Raw genomic sequence first — 21,815 nt, 5'->3', positions numbered from 1 at the left:
CTAATTTTGGAGAGGTTGAACACCTTTGATTCCCAACAACTTTTAAGGACTTGCAGTATTCAGTGCCTTTGAAATTCAGGCTCATAACTGTAAAAGCATGGTTTCAGTAGGAGGCAAGCACCTAAGTCCTTTTAAATCTTTCCTTTAGGTACCCATCTGTATCATTAGGCACTTTTAAAAATCTGTGCCTCTAGTCTCTCTTTAACCTCTTAAGTCACAGGCATTTTTGAAAACCTTACATGATAGGTTATTTCCTATACATTTTAAAAACCTATCAAGTAATAAAATGCAGACTATGTACATCCTGCTGTATGGTAGCTAGATTGTTTTTAATCAGGCACCATGAAGTATATTATATAAACACACAGGAAACTGATGTTGAGTTATGCAACTATTTTCATCCAAGATCTGATGTGACAGACTTACCTGGCATTGTTGCTTTGTAGCTAACTTGACATAAGCAGGAGCTGTGCTAAGTAATTCAAGGGGACAGATAAGACAAAAGTAACTGCTTTTAATGCACAGGTTCCTAAATGCAAAAAGGGAAAGGCTGTTTGTTCCTTGTCTGATTCTACCTCACACGGTGAACGCAGTGGCATATCTACATTATTAAAATAATCATCTTGGAAAAGAAAGATGGTTTCACACCAGTTTTCTAGATAGGCTTTGGTTGCCATTAATGCCAGAGGTACAGAAGTTTAATGAGAGTCTCACTGATGAGCTTTTTCTTCTCAAATATGGCACAGGGGGAGGCTGCTTCTATTTTTGTGCATTATGTAAACTTCAGGCATCTGCAGAGTAAGACTGATTCTTTTTCTTGTACAGTTTAGAAGTCATAGGGTAATGAATAAAGGGAGAAGGGAAAGCTAAAAACTGACAAGTAGCACTTTCTGAATCAACAAGGACTCTGCCAGAGAATTACCTCCCAACTTTTGAGAGCCTCCCTGATGTTTGGCACTATTGTGTGACAAGTAACAAGGGGAGGGTCACAGTTGGAGGAAACTACAACAGAAAAGAGTGAAAAGATGTTATCTCAGAATCTGTATGTACACTAGGAGCCCTTTTTAAAGGTCATCTTGATTTAGTCGGCTCGCTCTTTTTCTCTCCCATGCTCTAAAACTGCAACAGAGGAGAAGGAAAATGAATCCATTACAGTGGGGAGGGAGGAAAAGGAGGACTTAAGAAAACAACTTTAATTTTAAACATGTGTTTCACTTCGCCCGTCCTTTTGCTTTTTGACCTTATTGATTTGAAGATGTCAACCTGGCTTCTTACACTCGTGGACTATTAATGAAGTTCCCCGGTCTTGTTTGTAATGTTTGCAAATGTTCTGGGCCCACTGTTGGTGCACAAATGCTCAGAGGCCAATCAGCCAGGCAAACCTATTCATGTAAGAGCTTGACAAAATCCTGACCATGAGCAGGGGCTGGCCAAGGTAGCACTTAGAAAGCGATGCAAGGGCTACTGTTCCTCCAGTAGCACACACCACGTTGGCTCTGGCAGCAAAAAACACCATTCATTACAGCTTACCATTTCTTTGCATCAAATTGGATCCATACCAGCTCTTACCCAGGCAGGAGAACCAGAAGTGGAAAGCTGACACTGTCTGGATTAAGTTCTTTACTGAAGATTGACAAGCCCATAATACATCCGAATTGATCGTATAGATGGCAACTCCCTCTTAAGATGATTGTTTAATAATCACTTGGCAGGTGTTATACACCAGAACCTGTCCAATTCAGTCTGGAGCCTTATCGAGGCACCACAACACTGACAAGCAGTCAGAGGAGAAAGAGAGAAGCTCACAGAAGATGGGAAGCAAAGGTACTACAGTATCTGTAGGGGTGAAGGCCTCAGGGGGATCCATAAAGACCCTGTCAACTTTCATGGGCTTGCTGCTTTGCGCTTCCTGAGCATCTCTACAGTGAAGTGAGCTGACAGGAGAACATTTCCACAGAGACTTGCTTGAATTCAAACTTGAATCCACATTGGATTGGCTCTGTGGCTCTTTCAGGTTTTGTTCCTCCTAGTGCCAGCATAATTGAGCATACTTGAGCCAGAGTCCCTCCTGTTGCATCCACCTTAAATCCAGGTAATTAACATTCCCATCCACTAACTGGGTGCAAAGCAGCCAGAGCATCCAGGAAAGCATTTCTGTTGTTGCTCTATAGAGATCGCCAGGGACTCCAAGTCTTCTTCCCAGATAACTATGGTGACTCAGTGCATCAAAGCACCTCACCCAACCCTTCTTTCTGCTCCTCAGTTCTCCTCCTCCTCCCAGGAAGTGTGGTACTTCTCCTTCAGCAACCCCCCTCCCACCACCTTGTGGCCCTGTTTGTCATCAGCGTAACATCACTGACCTCAAGGACTATTTCAGAGTTAGAATGGCATCTGAGAGAAGAGAATGAAGCCCTTCACTGCCTCCACCAGAGACCTCTACATAAGCGCCTTACCTGAAACCTGCCTTAGACCCCGTCTTGTCTGCACCACACCAAACAGCAGTGCTCAGCCCCTCTCTGGTATAGCTCACCTCCCAGGGTAAAGGCAATGGGCAAGGGCAGTGGTTTGCTTGATGGGCTCAGAATGAGGTAGGCTGGAAAATGGAAAGGACAAGAAGTGCCATGTGTTAGAGTGATACCTTGGACCCAACGGACATTTGCTGCTGGGTCCTGGAGTTAGGGGATCAAGCTGCAGTTTGGCGCAGCTACAAATCTGCAGCTGCTTTTCCCTAATCCTGTCCCTCCCCCTTCCCAGCCCCGGGGCTGTCTTCTGAATGGGAAGTAGGGGCAAGAGAGCAGAGGGAGCTTGGTCTGGGGGTTGCCCAGCCTGGGCTGGAGGATGGGGTAGACAGATTGGAGCTCTCCTGCCTTGGGGGAACTCCCTTCCCCTCTCCCATTCTGAAGACAGTGCCATGAGTAGGGCTGGGCTGCTTCTGCTCCCAGCACCTGCTTACACAAGTTAATGAAGGTGCTCTGCATCATGTAATGAGGGATTAGATTGTCATGGGATGGGCCCTTTTGAAGAGCTCTGCACAGCTGTAGCACTTCAGGGGCCAATCACACGACAAAATAATCACTTGTGTCAGTACCCTCAAAGGAATCTCTCCTGAAAGAGAGCGCGCACATCCAAAGGGCCTAGGGACAAGCCAGCCTGATGGACATTGGAGTCAGTGAGGAAGCTTTGAGGGGAGTTCATGTTTCTTTTTTAATCTTAGCTTAACAAGCAGGACCGCAAGGAGTCTGACACAGGAGGACCCTTGTGACATTACTGGGGAGCTGCAGATGGAGGACGTAGGCCTGAAGGCAATCTGGGTTGTGTGGTCAGCATATCCAATGAAGGGCCACGTTCTGTCAAATCCTGCTTGGATCTACAGTCCTGCACTATATGCTTAGTAGGCTCTAAATATTAGCTGTGAGCTACTCTCTTTGCTATAAGGTAGCCAAGTGTGGCAGAAGAGCAGTCGGAACTAAGCAGTTCTGCTGCACAGTCCGTCTGGTCCTTTCTTATCAGCTTTCCACGTCCGTGAAGGGAGAGCTAGAACTCCTCAAATCATAGCACTGGAGGAGGAATTCAGAGAGTTGAATGGGAACAGGTAGCACTATGCATTAAGAAAATGATATGGAAGCACCCAAAAAGGGTATAAAAAGGAGGAATTCCAAACCAACACCTTTCCCATTTCAATTCCATAGTCAATGGACTCAAAGAACTCACATACTGTTTCTCATTGTATACTAATTTAAAGTAAAGGACAGGGAGGGAGAGAGAAAGAGAACATATGTCCCCTGGCACAGAGTATTTCTGCATTCTTATATTGTTTCCCTTAATTTATGTTGCATTATTGATGTTCAGAATACTGTATATTTGAATAATGTAATACACAGGCTCTTTCACAAAGCACTAGCACCAGCTTTAATGTATGCTTCTATAAAGATAAGAATAATATATTGTTTGAAATCTGTTAAGACTTAGAAAATTTATTTTAAAAAAAGATACAGGAATGCTGGCAAAGGGAAATTTAAAATGGGGGACAACATTTCCTTGAAGATTGTAATGATCCACTGGCATTTGAAAAAGGGATGTGGAAAGAAAAAGGAAAAAAAAAAAAATCAACAAATCTTCTGACATGATATGAACAAATGCTATGAATATTCAGGAAGTTTAAAGTGCTGATTTAATGATTTCTAGGAGTATACAACTTTTGCACTGATCACAGAAGCTATTATTTTTCTTTTCATCATAAGTACACTTGACTGCTGTGTCGGTGTGTTGTTGCAACATGCATTGCATTGCAAGTATTGTAATTCATCCAGATGGCAGGAAGCTTTGGAATTGTTACTTGTATGGTACAGATGTTTAATAATCTAGCCATATGGCTCCAATGAAAAAGTATTTTGAAAGATTAAACAAAAAAAAAAAACAAACACTGCCAACAAACAAACCCTACATTATATAGGCAACCAGGTAAAATTCAGTGCAGTGATAAGGTATGAATGACCATACTCAATGAATATAAAATTATATGCTATAGCATGTAGCTTGTGTAGCTATTAAGAGTTATTATTACTTAAACTATTAGCCATGGAATATTTGAGAGAGAAGGATACTTTGGGCTGTGATAGCTTTTTTTTGAACCAACTGAATAGGTGGCAGAAATTTTAGACAAGCTTTTGGACACAAAGCACCTTTCCTCAGGTCTAGGAGAGAAGCAAGTACTCCCAAGGCTGAGTAACAAAAAAGAAAAAAAAGAAAAATGGAGTTTGTGCAAAACTCCATATGTAAATAAAAACAGATGTGGAACATGCCATTTAAGAATCATCATAGAAATCATTACACCAAGATTTGGGGTGAGGTGGGCACACTAGAAGGGAAGACAGATTACAGCGGGACCTGGACAGGTTACGGGGGTGGGCAAATGAAAATAGGATGGGATTCAATATTGACAAGTGCAAGGTGCTGCACTTAGGCAGCAAGAACCAGCAGCATACCTATAGGCTGGGGAACTCCCTTCTCGAAAGCACGGTGGCAGAAAGAGATCTTGGAGTCATTATTGACTCCAAGATGAACATGGGCCAACAATGTGAGGACATAGTCAGTAGGGCTAACCGCACCTTGGTGTGCATCCACAGATGCATCGTGAGCAGGTCCATGGAGGTGATCCTCCCCCCCATGCGACACTAGTCAGGCCGCAGCTGGAGTACTGTGTCCAGTTCCGGGCGCCGCACTTCAAGAGGGATGTGGACAACATTGAGAGGGTCCAAAGGAAGGCCACTCGCATGATCTGGGAACAGTAGAGCAGACTCTACGAGGAGAGGCTACGGGACCTGAACCTGTTCAGCCTCTGCAAGAGAAGGCTGGGGGGGGGGGGCTCTAGGGGCCATCTATAAACTCTCTAGGGGGGGACCAGCAGGGATTGGGAGAGACCTTGTTCCCCTGAGCACTTCCCAGAGTAACGAGGAATAACAGCCATAAGTCGTTAGAGAGTAGACTTAGGCTAGATATCAGGAGGTGCTAGTTCACAGTCTGGGTGGCCAGGATCTGGAACCAACTTCCAAGAGAAGTGGTGCTGGATCCTACCTTGAGGGTCTTTAAGAGGAGGCTTGATAATTACCTGGCTGGGGTCATTTGAGCCCAGTTTTTTCTGGTCAGACTAGAAGATCCATAAGGTCCCTTCCAAGCCTACATCTATGAATCTATGAAACCTGCTCAATACTAGCATGGCCAACTACTATAACAATATTCACCTTTGTTGTTTTTAAAGTGAATCCAAAGATCATGAAAGGAGTCAAATTGGCATGTGCTGGCAGGGGGGTCAGATTTTTTTCTTTTATTGACAGAACAGGCAGAAGTGAAAACTTTCAGCACCCCGCCCTCTCCCCCAGTAATTTGCCTAGAATCTAACCTGCCTGGCATACCCAGCAGAGCTCCATGGCATCTCTTAGCAAAGGGGTCCAAGTAGTTCCAAGAATGATGGAATTGACTACAACGTGAAGGACTGTATGGTGGGAAGTTGGAAGACATCACCAACACTCTTTCCAGACTGCATCCGCTTAACTGTGTTTTGAACACCACAAAGTCTTCAGCCAACTATGCGAGGGGGTAAGCAGCTCCCTGTACTGGACCATCCAGTCATCAGTAAACCGCAAAGTTAGATTTGAAAACAGAAATAAACTGTTGGAAAATCAAGAGACTCCGAGACCCCAAATGGCCATGCGCCTGTCCTTTTCTTCTGTCAGAAGTGAATGCAGAAGGAAGGTAGGGAGTACTGTTTTCTACCCCCACTATCCTTTCTTCTGAAGCCCAAATCTTTGTCCCTTCATTACCTTGGACAACCTTCTCCTTTCAAACAAATCTGTTGTAAGGATGAAAAGGGGAAGACTGGACAAAGCAGTGGGCTCCCGGACAAAACCCCAGCCATTTAGCAAATGAGGGACTCTTTCCACCCGATACATTTTTTTTTTTTTTTTAAGGGGAAATCTTCAATTAGCATCAGTTCAAAGGAAAAATACCAAAGGGCCTGGGGAATATTTTCTTTTTTTCAAAGCAGAGAAGAAGGATTCAAAGCTGCTCTTTCTAACAGATACTAATCTGGTCAGTATAATTTTAAAATCCTTTATGATGGACCTGAAGGGCATTTGAACCCTGTGGTTGTTTTAAAAAAAACAACAAGATCTTCTGCAGTTTATATATTTGCTTTGCCAAAAGCTTACCTTAGCAAACAAAGTATAGTAAATCATAGTTGCTCTGATTTACTACCTAGATGGCGCAGTTTATTTTCAGAGACAGCCCAGCAGAAACCTATGTCATGTATAAACATATTCAGAGAGGGGGAAAAACATCATGCACAACTACCAGAACGGTAGGAACCACTCACAGGACATTATTGGAAAGAAATGCACTTATGTGTGCATTGAATTTTTCATGTTCCTTTACTCTGCTTTCATTTAAAAATCTCTCCTGGGGAGGCAACACAGAAGCAAAACACCACAGAGACAAAGCCCTCTCTCAAAGTTCCCAAATTTATACGGCAAGATGCTGAGTAGGTTAATTTTGCTAACCCTTTCACCTCTGGACAGGAACTCACATCCATCTTAGGTCACCAGTAAAATGAGATTGATGGTCTCAGTGCAATTCCAATTGAACATTCAGCCATCACGCAAGACCAGCGTGCTGTTCAATCCAATTCAGCACCACCGGCAGTCTCCTGAAAAATCACCAGGTCTGAACTGGAACAGGGCGCTGAGAGTTACAACCAAAATATTCTGCCAGTGCTTTGTGGAAAGGAATGTCAGAGTGGCTGCAAATGTTATTTCAGCATCTAATCAGCAATGTTAATCCTTTGATTTATTACAGGCAAAATTCATCACTTTAACAACAAAAGTGCGCCTGTCTCTCAGTCCATGATGTCTGAGCCCTGTGCCTGTTCCCACTGAAGTCGATATGAATTTTGCTGTTGACTTTCCAGGGGCTAGGGATCAAACTTAAATTGATAGCTGCTCCCATAGCAGAGAGAGAATATTGGATGATCGGTTCTTATTATCAGCCTACCAAAATGTATTAAGCACTTTGCAAGCATCTAAGGAGATAGTCCCAATGCCAAAAAGCTTTTCACTCCAGATAATGAAGACCTGGGTGGATTTACTATTCAAAAACTAAAATGGCTTTTTCCCTTGCTCACCCACCACGCTGAAAACATGCATTAGCTTAAATGGATAAAAGAAGGATGAAGAAGACATCATGGACTGAGAGGCAGAGCCAAGAATCCGGATTCCCGGAGCTGTGAGGGTGAAGCAGATGTGATTCTATCAGTGCTCTACTGCTTTTCAACTACCAGCACCAGAGCCAAGGAAAGAAAAATACACCTGATGCTCCTTTGAAATGGCAGTAAATGAGAGGGGAAAGGATCAAAATAATAACCCCAAAGCCTTCTCCTTAGCTTTTAATCCAAGAAAGAGTCATTAATAGAGATTTAAACACAGGCTTCGCTAGTCTAAACATGTCACTGTTAATTACAAAGCTATTTAACTTTTGGAAGAAATAAAGGCTGCTATTAATGAAAGAAGAACCAATTAGCCTTTAATCTACACAGTGTTTTTTAATCAAACTTTCTTTTGATCATCATACGCACTGTGGGATGCAGTCTCCCCTCCCCATGCACTAGCAGCTCCCCCTATTGCGAATGGAATAAATTTTACAAGCCTGGCTGAGTGAGGCTGCAGGAAGGAGCATCCCTGCTGCAGGGAGAGCGCTTCCTTGCTCCAGGACCATTGCAGACTGGAACACTCCAGACCAGCTCCATCAACGCAGCACTGCCAGGGACAGCAATGAGGTGATGTGCAGAGGGAACAATGGATGTGTACATCTCTGGGGGAAATGTGGTGCAGCAACACTAGATCCATGCAAAGGTTAATGACAAAACATGCCAGGACATTTAAAGATAGAAAAGCGGGAAAACAGGAAATGAAAGCGGCAGAGAGGGTCACTGGTAAGACAGTCTAGGCCACCCAAGTCATTCTCCCAGGCACATAGGGGAACTCCCTTTGGTGGTTCAGCAATACCTGCTGTGAAGGGTCAAGAGGAACACAAACCAAAAACTGGCCTTGAAAAGCGATAGGGCAGAAAACTAGAGTGGGAGCTGATACAGTGGGAAAAAAAAGATCCTGATAAGAAAAGCATTACTGTGATAGGATACATGATACCCCTGTGCCCTGGGGTAGACAAGTAACCCAGTCACATCTGGTACCTACAAACAAAGCGAATGCCACAGAGAATTCCTCATGCCACACAATTGCTCTCCTGGCTACTGCAGCCCTACAGGATCCTCAGGGATGAAAGGGACTAGAAAAGCTAGCATGGTTTGGGATCCTATTTCCCCCCCCAAAAAAACATATTCTATCCTTCCCTATCTCTGGCCACACAGTCCTACTCCTTGTCCCCAAAGGCATAAACTGAATGCAGATTAGGAGTCAGCAATGATTTTCCTTTTCTACCAGAATCGGGGAAGAAGAGAGTGCAGAAGTTCCCATTCACACATGAATCCATGAGCATTTCATTAATATATAGATAACACAAGGATCTGACCTGTGGAGGTGCATCTTCTGGACAGACATTAGGTATTGCCTACACATAATTTGACACACATTAAAGTCAAACACAAAACTCCTGTTCTGATCAGATACACAATGACTGTGCTGCATTACCGCAATCTTTCAGCCTGAAGTATATACAGGTCCTTATCAGCAATAGAAAGACAAAACTTGCCAGAGAATGCTAAGAGCATAACTCTGACTATTAATGCTAAGAGGCACTGATTTAAAAATAAATGTTAATGCCCTGTGCAAAGCAGACACTTTCTGCACCACTTCCGAACCACTGGAAAAGCAAATTTCCCCATTGTCTCCTCATAGACAGCAAAAAATTAAAAGGAAGAAAGAAAATCAATACATTCTAGAGATAAAAGTGAAAATGAACAGTGCAGTGCACCAGAGGGGCATTCTGAGCCACAGAGCTTGTGCTAGCAATAATACAAGTATATACTCATATATACATAAGCCACCAAAACGTTTTTGTCATCCAAAGTAAGTAATTAATGTTAAGCATAAGTCATTCCAGTGAAGTCAGGCGATCTGTTCAATGTTTCACTGGACTGGGTTCACAGTGCTCAGCACCTTGAAGGATTGAACCATTAATCTCAGAGTTGACTATGTAGTTTTGCTAAGAGGTTAGACAGTGGATTTGCATAGGATGGTTTGGATAGGGATGATCCTGCCTCTGCGGGGGGTTAGATTAGATGACTTCTGGAGGCCTGTGCCAGCCCATCTTCTCTATGATCTTTCTGTGTCTCTGTAAAAGGAGGCTAATTCTACTTCCCTACTTCCAAGGCTTGCAGGGAGAAGAGAAGCACCAGCCCTGCTTCTTCTTCTTCTATACCAGGGGCCAGATTCAGACATCTACACTCCACTGGATTTTAATGGGGGCTTAGGCACCAGCACAGAAATTAAGCACCTAAATATCTTTGTAGTTCGGGCCCTAAAGCAGCTTTGCATACTTCAAGGCCCTTTATTCTCATAAAACGCCATCAAGGAAGTAAAGAGCATCAATGACAATTAGGGTCACTCATGTTTTTGAGGTGCCCAGACACAACAGTGCTAGGGCTATATGAGTTCCACTAATCTAAACACAGATAGATACTACCTTAAAAACCCTGTTTAACTGGGGGCTTTAACAGCTGGAGTTGGTGGGGGGGGCGGGGCAGCAGCATTTATACTTCTATAGCATTCTGTGACTCCCTCTCTGTCAATAAAATCTGGATCCCTCTTGGGCCATGCTTCTGCTCAGTGGCTGCGGGGGGCTCTCACTTAACTCATCACTCCCCTGAGCCCAGCGTAGCAAACAGATGGAGTAGTACACCTTGAAGAACCCACTGCTGAAAGTCTCTGACATTGAAACACATGACATGGTTAATTAACTGGGCCCTTGCACTGAACAGACTCACTTAAATGCTTTGCGTTTGTTTGCATGGTGCTATTAGAACAGTCTTCCTGACAAGTGTGATACAGTGACAGGTAAAATGATTGGACGTAACCTTGTTACAAGCACATCATACCTTTGAACATCTTTCCTTTGCACTGACTTACCTAGAGCTCATAAAAATTGTGGGGGAGTTTTGTGCCCTCAAATTTAAGAGGTGAAAACTTTTCTGATACTTCTGCCTTGAAATTATGGAAAACTTCAGTCCTGTAACTGCTCCCAACTCCCCCAACTCCAAGTCTTTCACATTAGCACATTGTTTTAGATACATTGCCCTCAGAATCAAGGTCTGTTACAGGAAAGCACTTAAGCACTTCCTTAAATCCACCCTACTGACTTCAGTGGGATTTAACTATATACTCAAAGCCTAGCATGTGGCAAAGTAAGCATATTTCCTGAACTGGGAAACCATAAAGGTCTGAATTTCAGAGCTTCTGACCAGCTCATGCCAGCAGCTCAGTTAGAACAGTGTGTACTCAGCAGCTCTGCAGATAAAGCCTTAATATTATTAATTGGTACTGAATTAGCATTAGGGATTTTTCTACATCTTCAATGCAAAATTAATTGTAATGGTCATGTACTAATCAAAACTCTATACATACGTATGCAGTAGTCTCCACTTTCATAATATCCGGGGCAGCACTGAGATCTCCGCCGATACATTGTTCTTAGGCCTCTTCGATATGCTGTTTTATAACTTATTCTAAATTGCAAGACAGAAAGCCGTTTGACAGTATTGAAAATCAATGCCTACTGTTGGAATTATATTTGTGTTAAATTATAGCAAGGATAGCATTCAATAATTATTTTAAAATGTATGAAGGCTTTTGATATTAAAAACCACAATAAAAAAAAATCAATACTTATTTTGAAACTAGAAATATAACATGGATTATAAACACAGTATTCACGGCAGCCAGTTAACAGAGGTCTTCTTGGGACTGCTACCTTAAAACACTGCCTCAGCCCCAAGGAGAGGGCATGACACGTCTTCACGAATAAACACAATTTTTCTAGGTATAGCAGTAAGGTCAGCTATCCGCACTGGACTCAACAAAACACTCTATTGAGGCCATTTTTCAGGGTACTGCAACAGGAATCATTGTAATGCACATTTAATACTTGCTAGGTGGGGCTGGAAATTAACTCCACAGTGCATTCGCTCCACAAGGTAACCTATCCAAGACTTGAGTGTCTTGCAAGATGGTGTAACGTCCTGCATAGAAACCACTTCAAGACTGTTTCTACAACACCAGGCTCTTGTCCAAAAAAGTGCCAGAGTACAAAGCTTCCTGCCAGATTTTTAGCTTGATTTGTAACACAAGAAAGGGTGACACTTGGGAAAATGAGGACTTAATGACAAAAGTTTGAAAGCATCCTTTCATTTTAATTCATCTGAAATAACCCTCTCCTAGGTCTTGGTCCCATCCTAGAACAGAAAATCAATGGTCCTTCCTGTTGGACAAACCTCTCCCACTTACGCTGCTCTACTTCAGCTGAAACAATGCTGTAAGCAGGCATTGTTACAGTGCTGGACACTGCCCGACAAACTAAAATAAGCCAAACTGGCAAGATGCTGAGCACCTTCAGCTGCCACCGAGTCAAGAGGCTCGAGAACACTGAGTAGCTGACAGGATCGGACCCCTTGCAAGGTCCCCAGACAAGTGAATGCGTTGGGTGTTTATCTGAATATTTTTTTCTGGTAGGAATGATCCTGATCACAACAACTGATTCCATGCAGTCCAGAAAAAAAAAATTATCAGGCAGCAACAACTTTCATTCAAGCCCTTAAATTTACATTCTGGTTTGGAAGCAGTCTCTGTAGCCTGGATCCATTTCTAGTTACCACCAGCCTGACCCATACTCAAGCCAATGGACTAGAAGAGAAAGAAAGAGAGACTGATACATAACAAGCTAGTCAGTCCCCTCTTGAATTATGCAGCTGAACTGCTTGATATAGCTGGCTCAAGTCTCATGCAAGAATTGCTGCCCCTTGGATGATCTGCCATGAGCCCAGGATTTATGGGCACACAAGATTTCTAAAACATGATCAGCTATCAGGATTTGTTTTGCAGAGAGGCCTGTATTTCCTTCAGTATCAGGGTGTCACAGAAGCTTAGATAAAGAAAAAAGCTACAGGGGGAGATGAAAAGGCAAAGAAATTAAAATATCTTGGGGATCAGCACTTACCTGTGTCTAGTGCACTTGAACCAGTTCAGTATGTCAGTACATCGTGTATAGTAGATCTGATCAAAAGGATGAGCGTAAGATTCCTGTACTGTTACAGCATAGCTAGGAATAGATAAGGAAAGAAAGAGGAAAAGCCTGTTTGTTACAGCATATAAAGCTTTTATTTCCTTGACTTGCTCCCACAACTAACTCCAGCCTAAGACACAACAATCAGTTTGGTAGGGACTCTGGCCATAGCCAGAGCTAAGGAAGCCTTTTCATCTACTTTCTCCCCAGGAGAGAATCACAGATACTTCCTGGAGCTCCTCCAAGGGTATGGTTCTGTTCCCAACTTGAGCCTACAAGGCACAGTTTAGCTGCACATGGGGCATAAATTTAAACCTCTATTTTCTCTAAGTTAAGAACAAATATGAATGACAAGTTTTAAAAGCCGAGGCAGGGAACTGGTAAACTGCAATGTAGGGGGAAATGGCTTAGTCTAGAAAGTGTACAAAACCTCTATGTTCTTAGATCATATCAGAGGCTTCCTACAAGGACTGTTAATATTTGCTTGCATTCCAAAATGCTAATGAGAGCACATATTAACTTAATGCTGCCGAGTTTCACCAGCATGACGGGATCCTCACACTTCATTTTATGATGAAGGAGCATCATTACTTCAACTAATATTGGGAGCACCAATCAAAGAGGGGAAAAATTATGAAAGGTCTCAAGGGTGTTTATTTTTATACTTCATGAATTTAATCCTTTCTAATTTGTAGCAGAAACAACATAGGAAGTAACTGAAGATCATAAAATCACGAGTAAAGTGGTGACTGGGTTTGAGACTATTTGAGATTTGGGCAGACTGCAACAATATCTTTTACAGAACTGAAGACTTTGCTCTTTACAGAAATTGGAGAAACTGGTTAAAAATTAAGATATGGACAAGACCTTTTCATATACTAACGTCTCAATGCAACAAGTACTACTTTATAGAGGGCTGTAATTTTCAAGAGAACCTAAATGACTTGGGAGACATTGACTTGTTCTCTGGTGGCTGTCAGCTGGGGGTATGCATACCCCTAGGGGTACTTAAAGAGATCATAGGGTGTACACAGAACAAATGAGAAAAAAATTACTGTTTTATAGAGGTGATATAAGTAAAATTGACTGTATCAGCAATCAGCTTTGTTGACTGACATGGCCAATAATATGGCCGATAAATGTCCTGTGCACGCATGCAGCCACAGCACAGCACGCAGGCAGCCAGGAACACAGCCCGGCAGCTTGGAGAACAGTCTGGTCCAGCTGGTAAGTCTGTTGTGAGGGAAGGGGCGTGGGTAGGGGGTCATATAGAGGTCCCAGTGGTGAGGGAGGGAGTGGGGCTGGGACGAGCACAGAACAGAGCTGTGGCTCATCCCAAGGGGTGTGGGGAGGTGGACAGCTCCCATCATGGCACACCCTGAGCGCTCCCAGATCTACATGCAGGGCGAGGGCAGTCTGCCACTGCAGGCTGGGGCTCGGGTAGCGCCTAGCTCTTCTCAGTGGGGGCTGGGCCAGGCTGCACTCGGAGAGAACAGCAGCAGTGCTAGGAGGAAGGATTATGACCTGCCTTGGCCCCAGACCACAAGTGGCAGCCTGCCCTGCCCTGCCCTGCCCAGCCCACAAATCTGGGGGCACATGACCCCCATGCCCTTCTTGGGCATGTGTAGTGGCAGGAACCGCCCCCCTCCTGAGTGCCCCCAAAATGAGCTGCTCGCAGCTCCATCCCACACCCCACCTTGCCCCACCCAAGCAGCACCTCCCCAGCCCCAGCCCCACTCCCTCCCTCACTGCTGGGCCCTCGTATCTGCCCCCCCACACACACACCCCTTCCCTCCCTCCTGCTAATGGTAACATTACAAACAAGAAAAAAAAAAAAACAGAAAGGGGCACATGAGCTGAAACTCTGAGACACAAAGGGTACACTTGTTAAAAAAGGCTGAAAACCCCTGACTTAGATGCATCATCATAGATGTATGTACCGGACAAATACAGATCTGAGGGGCTTGCAAGCTCCACATAAATCCCTTTGCACTGAACACAACCATGCTGAATTTGTTCATTGCAGGACCAGGACTTAGGAATGAGATCCTGCAAGAGATCCCATTCTAGCCAATGGCATTGCTGATGTGCTTAAGGTCCTGCAGGATCATGCCATTAAAAATATTTGTCTGGAGAGTCTCAGTGGAAGGCCTCCACCAACGTCAGCCAACAGGGCTATTAACACATTCATCTCCCTGTCACACTGCAACTCTCTGGGCAACCGGGCTTCCGCAAGAGAGTTGCACATGCTCTTTGTAGAGCACCTTGCGGGGGTGGGGGGGAAGAGGGGGACCATATTTAACTGACATTGATGCCAAAACGTAAAATATTTACATGGCTCATTATTAATGTAAAACAATAGCATTTGAGAATCTTGATTATTATTTTATGATCCTGTTAGTTACCCAGCCCCTTATCCTAACTTAATCTTTTCCCTTTGATTTATTAACATCTAACTAACAAAGTCGTCTTGGTCAGTACAACCAATCAATTTTGGTATTCAATTTTTGTTTCTCCTTGATTGGGTTGTGAGGTTGCCGACTTTCCCCAGACAAAGATCAATATTTTACTCCTGTGCTCTGCATGCACCTCACCTCACCATGCGACTTCAAAATACCATTCCTGCGTGCTTCTTTTTACATCTGCATTTGACCTATAAGCCAAGTAATGCTCTAATTAATGTGTCCAAAATCAAAGCATAATGAGCTTCATAATGCTGCTCAGCTTTGTATCCATGTTTACTCTTCTGAAAGGATTTATGGTAGTGGACATATGAGCTACATTTACTCCTGCACTGGGATAACCCACAGAAACTGAGGAGGAAACTCAAGGAGTTCAAACTGAAGCACACCACTGTTATTATGGATGGTCCTTACGTAGACCCCTGCACTTATGTGGCCCCTGTGGGCAGAGTGGCTCAACTACTCAGAAGAGCCCACTTGCACAGGTGAAATTTTCAGATCATTCCTATCTCTGTATTAGGGACTATGGGAGAGACTACGAGGAACATTTGAGCAGCTTGCCCAGGGACAGGGAGGGACTATGAGGAAAATGATCCTTTCTATTTCATGAGCAGGGCCTTTAGCCCATCAGGCTTCTTCATCCAGGGGTCTATCTGCATGTTCCAACTTCCTTTCACAGGCAGAACTTTCACCGATGTTGATGGGCATCTGGCAGATTAAACCACCGAGCTTTGGATACTCAATACAGTATCAGTACTCAAGGGCAGGTCTCTAGCTGACCGTTTCATTCAGCTTCCTGACTGAAAAACATGAAGGAGCAAGACAGAAGTTGTCCATCGAACCCTGGTTTCCTCCAGAATGCGCTGAGACACTCCATCTGTAGCCCGTCTAGCAGGGCCCATGAAAACACATCTCAGAGCCGGGATAGGTGGTAGGGTACTATATTCATGAAACAAGGCTCTCGGGTGTAGCCCTAGAATAGATCCTTTCGGCACTCTCGTCTGCCATCCGCCACATAGCTTGTGTGGATGCTGACAGAACTTGACCTGCAGCGATTATAATTTTGCCTTTAAAGCATACAAGTAAGAACCAGCTGTTAAACAAAAATGACACTGTGTATACACTACCTCTCCCAATGACTGCAAACGTTGGGGTCATCTGGATTTAAGGACAGAGTAGTTTTCAGCAGGAAAGACAGGGTAAGCACTTTTAGAATCCACCACAAGAGTATGCACACCACCATTCTTGTTTCTAGATAAAGAGAACAAAACAGCATGTATGAAGAGAGCACTTGCATATTTCCAACTGTATACCTGATCTTCAGCCCAACATCAGACTGACTCTTGTTGCAGTCACGATCTTGGTAGTGCAAAGAAACCACAAAGCAAATGTATAAGGGGCAATTATTTATTACTATAATGTGGGTGAAGTGATAATGAGCAGTACCGTTTATCATGACATCTTGATAAACTTGGCAAGTAGTTTACGCCTTGCATTTTTTATCTCTGAGATTTAAATACCGACTCTCCTACTATGTAGCACAATCTATTTGCTAAAAAGGTCTTTTAAAGAAGCTATCTAAAAAAAAAAACAACCTCTAATTTACAGATTACTGGAAAGTTTTCCAAAGGCTTCACCCTCTAGTCAGATTTATTGCTGTAAATGTGTAGAATAAATTATTATATCACTTTACATAATTCTTAGGATAATATAATGAAAAGTGAAATAATACATTACTCACACATGTACATGCGCAAATCTCAACAAAACCTCGAGCGTGGCAGCCCCTCTCTGGTACCTGCATATAGGCAATTGGTTAAATGCTGAAATATCAAAGGAAACAATTCAGAGCCATGTCCTAAAGGGACTCAAAGGTTTCCATATAGAATTTGGCTAGTTGAGCTTAAAATTTGAGGGCAAAGCTACCCAAGACACCAATAGTTCTAATGATTCTTCCTAGGAGCATTTTTGATACTGAAGATCATTTTTAAGCTGCCTTCATTGACAAAATAAATAACTAAGCCATTAAAATAATCTATTCTCCTATCAACCCATGGGCAAAACCCATTCCCATTAATTTTAATGGTGTTTACATGTGTCAATAGAGCAGGCTACATCTCAGACACATATGCTTATTACATGACTGAAGGAAAATCAATTCACTTTTCAACTCTTATAAAGGGGAGTCCATTTAGAATGACAGAGGTCAGCTTATTGTGCCATATTATGAAGAATGCAGATGAAGAAATAAAAAAAATTAATGTTGACTCTCTGAAGTAAACAAGCATGAACTTATTGGGTTTGGTTTCTTCATCTAATACCTGTTAGCAGAACAAGATGTTAAGTCTATAAGTAGTTTACATACAAATAACTATATTAAAAGAACTCTACATCTGCGATATAGAGGGACGTGGACAATATGGAAAGAGTTCAGAGGAGGGCCACTCGTATGATCAGGGGTCAGCAGGGCAGGCCTTATGAGGAGAGGCTACGGGACCTGAACCTGTTTAGCCTCCACAAGAGAAGGTTAAGGGGGGACCTTGTGGCCTGCTACAAACTGGTCAGGGGGGATCAGCAGGTATTGGGGGAGTCCCTGTTCCCCCGTGCGCTGCCAGGAGTGACCAGGAATAACGGTCACAAACTGGCGGAGGGTAAGTTTAGATTAGATATTAGGAAGCGCTACTTCACAGTCAGGGCGGCTAGGGCCTGGAACCAGCTTCCAGGGGAAGTGGTGCAGGCTCCTAGCCTGGGGATTTTTAAAAGGAAGTTAGATGAGCACCTTGCCGGGGTCATCTGACCCCGGTGCTCTTTCCTGCTAAGGCAGGGGGTCGGACTAGATGATCTACCTAGGTCCCTTCCGACTCTAGCTACTATGAAACTATGAAACTATGAAACTATGATATTAAGCACTCACCAAGTTAAGAAATGCCAGGGAAAAAGTTTGCCAATGGCAACCTCTCTTGGGCCCCTTTTGGCATATGCATTATGAAAGACATTCGTTAAGGACAACGCAGAGTCTTCCACAGGCCTTCTGTCCATTTGGTGCCCAGCCCACCCCGCCAGATCTGCTCTGGGGATGAATCAGGAATCTATTGATTGTAGCACCCCACCCCCATTTACCAAAGGAAAGAACTAAGTGAGGAAAGAGAGTGGGGATCAGAGAAGACAAAGAACCGTCTCATGGTTAAGAGAGGTGAATGCTGCCCTGGAAAACCCAATTCTACCTAACCTCTGCCAAGGGTTCCTATGCAACACTGGACAACCTGCTCAAACCACACTAGTCACAGCTGTCTACTCTTCATTTTACTGAGACTTAGTGTTTTCAGGTCTAATTTGCAGAAAGGCTGAGCACTGACTTGCAGCTGCAACTGATGTCATGGAACCCACACCTTGCACTCATGAAACAATGTGCAGTGCTAACCACTGGAAGAAAGAAAGGAAATTCAGGTGCACCCCAAATAACTGAGCACTTCACTTCTGTCTCAGTTTGCCATCTGGCAAATGGTGCTGAGAAAATAAGGGGAGTAATGCTTGTGAACCACTCAGATGCTGCAGTGATAAACACCACAGAGAAACCAATATGGAAACGAGTAAAAGCAAAATTTGAATGCTGCGAAGTAAAAGTGGAGGGTGGGCAAGAAGGAAGCCATGTATTGGGTACTAGCATTGGGTAGTATTGGGCATTCTGTGCACAGAACCAGGTCACACATAGGGGACGTGAGAGGACACAACACACCGAGCTGCTTAGTGGGGATGTCTCATGTGCAGTCTGGTTAGCGCCAGGAGACATCTGAACATGCTCAGGGAGGGCAGAATCCCCAGAGATATTGGTCTCTGAGAATGTGCAAACTGTGGTTTTTCAGCAACTTTAACCTGGCCAGATTTTGGCAGATTTTCATAAGGAGAGTGATAGACGTGGACCCAACACAAACACCCCTTTCACACCAAATTTCAAGTACCTATTCCAAAGCAATGGGGCACAACAGTTTTCCAGAGTAAAAGGTCACCAGAATTTCTTTCAATTCAGAAGAGCAGTGGGTTTTTTCCTTCTTCTTGTTGGCCTTGTTCTCAGACGTGCCTGAGCCACTGCGGCAGAAATTTGTGAAGAATACAGTCAAGGCAGACACCTGACCTGGAGAATTTCGGCCCCTAATGGATGGAAGTGATGGTCAACAAAAATCATGGTCTTCTAATAGGAAGTGGTCGTGACAAAGGAGGATGAGCCTGCCCCCTTTCAGATGGGAAGGGGAACACTCTTCCTTGGGACTCCTCAAAAAGCAGCTTTACTCAGTTTTCCTGTCCCAAGAGGACTCCTTGCAGCCAGCCCTGGAACACCTTCACAAGGGACAAGCCTCTGGCTTTGACACCCTGCCTCTTCTCAGTCCTTGACTTTCCCAGTGATCGATAGCCCTCCACCTCTGGGAGCTCCTTTTCAGTCAGCTCCTGGGAAGGAAGGAGGGTGTTTCTTTCTTTACAAGAGGGTTATTGGATTGTTGATGTCCCAAGCAGCAAGCAGATGCTGCTTCAAAACCATCTTTATTGTGCCTCTCCACTTCCCTCTGTCCTTGCTTGGACTTTATTCTGTTCACCCTGGGACCCTTCCTTTTCCCCGTCTACCTGAGACCTTCTCTTTGTTTGGCCTGGGACTTTCTGTGCCCTCCAGCTGCCTCAGAGCTTCACTCATTCTCCTCGAGCTTAGTCAGCCATACTTGTTACACACCATTATAAAACTACAGTCTTAGGCTGGGGACAACAGTCACCCAATATAATGAAACATTAAGTCACGGGGAACCAATCAGGGGGTAGTCTCTGGGCCCACCTACCAGGCCCAGATGGCCATCTACCCCTGGGGTAAAACAAGCATATTGATGCCCTATATAGACAATTATTTACAAGCATTATTTACAGTAAAGCCTGCCCATGCTGAGCCTCCCAAAGTGCTCCCCACAGGACCACAGGCTAGAATCCAGCTCATCTAGCCTCCTTCGTCACAGAAGTGTAGAGCAAGCTTAATCAGAGGTGGACTCTGAGCCCTGCTCATGGTCTATAAATACAAATTGAAGAGACCCTATTTGATGGCACTAGGACAACTGAGGTTAATGGCCAGTTCCCAATGACAAGCACCCCTTGGGCTACTCCTGGAAGTAGTCCTCAATGAGGCCAGTCTGGAGAGAAGGGGGGGGGAATTGGAAGTAGGACATGGCCACAGAGAATTTAATGCATTTTCTTCATGAGTCAACTGTCTATATTCATACAGGGTTTATAAAAGCCTTTGCAAAGCTTCTTTTAGATCCTGCTCACACACTTTTACATCAAGGCCAGAATGATGTTACTATCATAGAATCACAGGGTTGGAAGGGACCTCCAGAAGTCATTTAGTCCAACTGCATCCCTATCCAAACCATTCTATGCAAATCCTTGTCTAACCTCTTAGCAAAACTACATGGTCAACACTGACACAACCACAAGGCATAATACCCTAACCTGTCACAAGAAAGCAGGGGGACCACAGCAGCCAACACCCTGCTGCTGCAAAGTTTGCTAAAATAAGCTTGAGATTCCAGGAAAAGGCCACATCCCCTCCTGCACAGGAAGACAAAGAACCCTACAGACACCAATCTGACCACTGGGTACAATTACTTCCCAACTTCAAATATGGCAACCGGTGTGATCCCAAGGGGAGGGGCAAGACCCTCTTGCCAGCAACCTCCAGGTTTAAGTCTCAGCAGGAGCACTGGCACACCACCGCCAAAATCCCCAGCCTTGGCTACAGCCAACACGCAATGCTTCTAAGGAAGGCTTAAAAAAAACCAAACCCTTGTACAGTCAAGACTTAGGAAACAACTCCATCTCAATGGAAAGGTGCGGGCTAATATTATGTAAATACTACATCACATAAATCAGCTGGTTAATGAAATAAAGTTTTTGTTCAGTAAAATAATGTTATATTTTCCATTTCAGGAATTAAACAGAAGTGCACTCTTCTATAATACAGCACCCCAATCAATACAGTTCCATAAATTAACCACAGTCCTTGACAAGAGGATTGCCCTAGCAACAGAACTGATCTGCATGCCACTGTCTGGAAAACATGTACTCCCTGTATACTACTTTACTCCAGGAACTAGCCAAAGGAACATGAAGGCGTCGCTCTTGATGGCTGAGTGTACACACACACACACTCTAAAATGAGCAGGACAGGGATGGTAAGGAAAGCAGATCTGTTATTACAATTTGAGCTAAAGTCCACTGAAGTCAGTGGAAACTCATTCATATAGCCACATCACTCATTACTTTTCTCTCTGTCCCTCTCTCTGTATATAACACAGTAAATATATAGTGAAATATTTATATTACATCTATTATGAAGTATGCACTGCTTCTACAGGGAAGGAACACCAAGGTTCTCATCTGCAAGGGCTTGCAGGGCAAAGGCCCTTTTCCTCTTGGTGTCCAAAAACTTGTGGGGAGCCTCATGTTTCTTTCTGAATTGTAATATTTAACTCTTATTAAATGGCATGCGCAGTGATAGGTGTGAACTACAAAGTGGTGGGTATCAAAAGACATCAG

General features: G+C 43.8%; 1 protein-coding gene across 8 annotated transcripts in view; it reads right to left on the bottom strand.

The window, feature by feature from the left end:
- Positions 1-21,815, bottom strand: part of MEGF11 (multiple EGF like domains 11) — a 416,852-nt gene that overhangs the window by 279,934 nt on the left and 115,103 nt on the right. For all 8 annotated transcript variants that reach the window (XM_090028981.1, XM_090028982.1, XM_090028984.1 and 5 more), the window contains 3 exons: positions 16,373-16,496; positions 12,718-12,819; positions 11,130-11,230 (listed from right to left, as the gene is read on the bottom strand). In XM_090028981.1, the coding sequence (XP_089885107.1) occupies positions 11,130-11,230; positions 12,718-12,819; positions 16,373-16,488 (319 nt within the window). In that variant the 5' untranslated portion in view covers positions 16,489-16,496. The remainder of the gene's footprint in view (positions 1-11,129; positions 11,231-12,717; positions 12,820-16,372; positions 16,497-21,815) is intronic.

The sequence above is a fragment of the Crocodylus siamensis genome, chromosome 15 (genome assembly GCF_052110815.1).
Source record: "Crocodylus siamensis isolate JL-2025a chromosome 15, ASM5211081v1, whole genome shotgun sequence".
Lineage (NCBI taxonomy): Eukaryota > Metazoa > Chordata > Crocodylia > Crocodylidae > Crocodylus > Crocodylus siamensis.
This window is presented reverse-complemented; position numbering and strand designations above follow the sequence as displayed.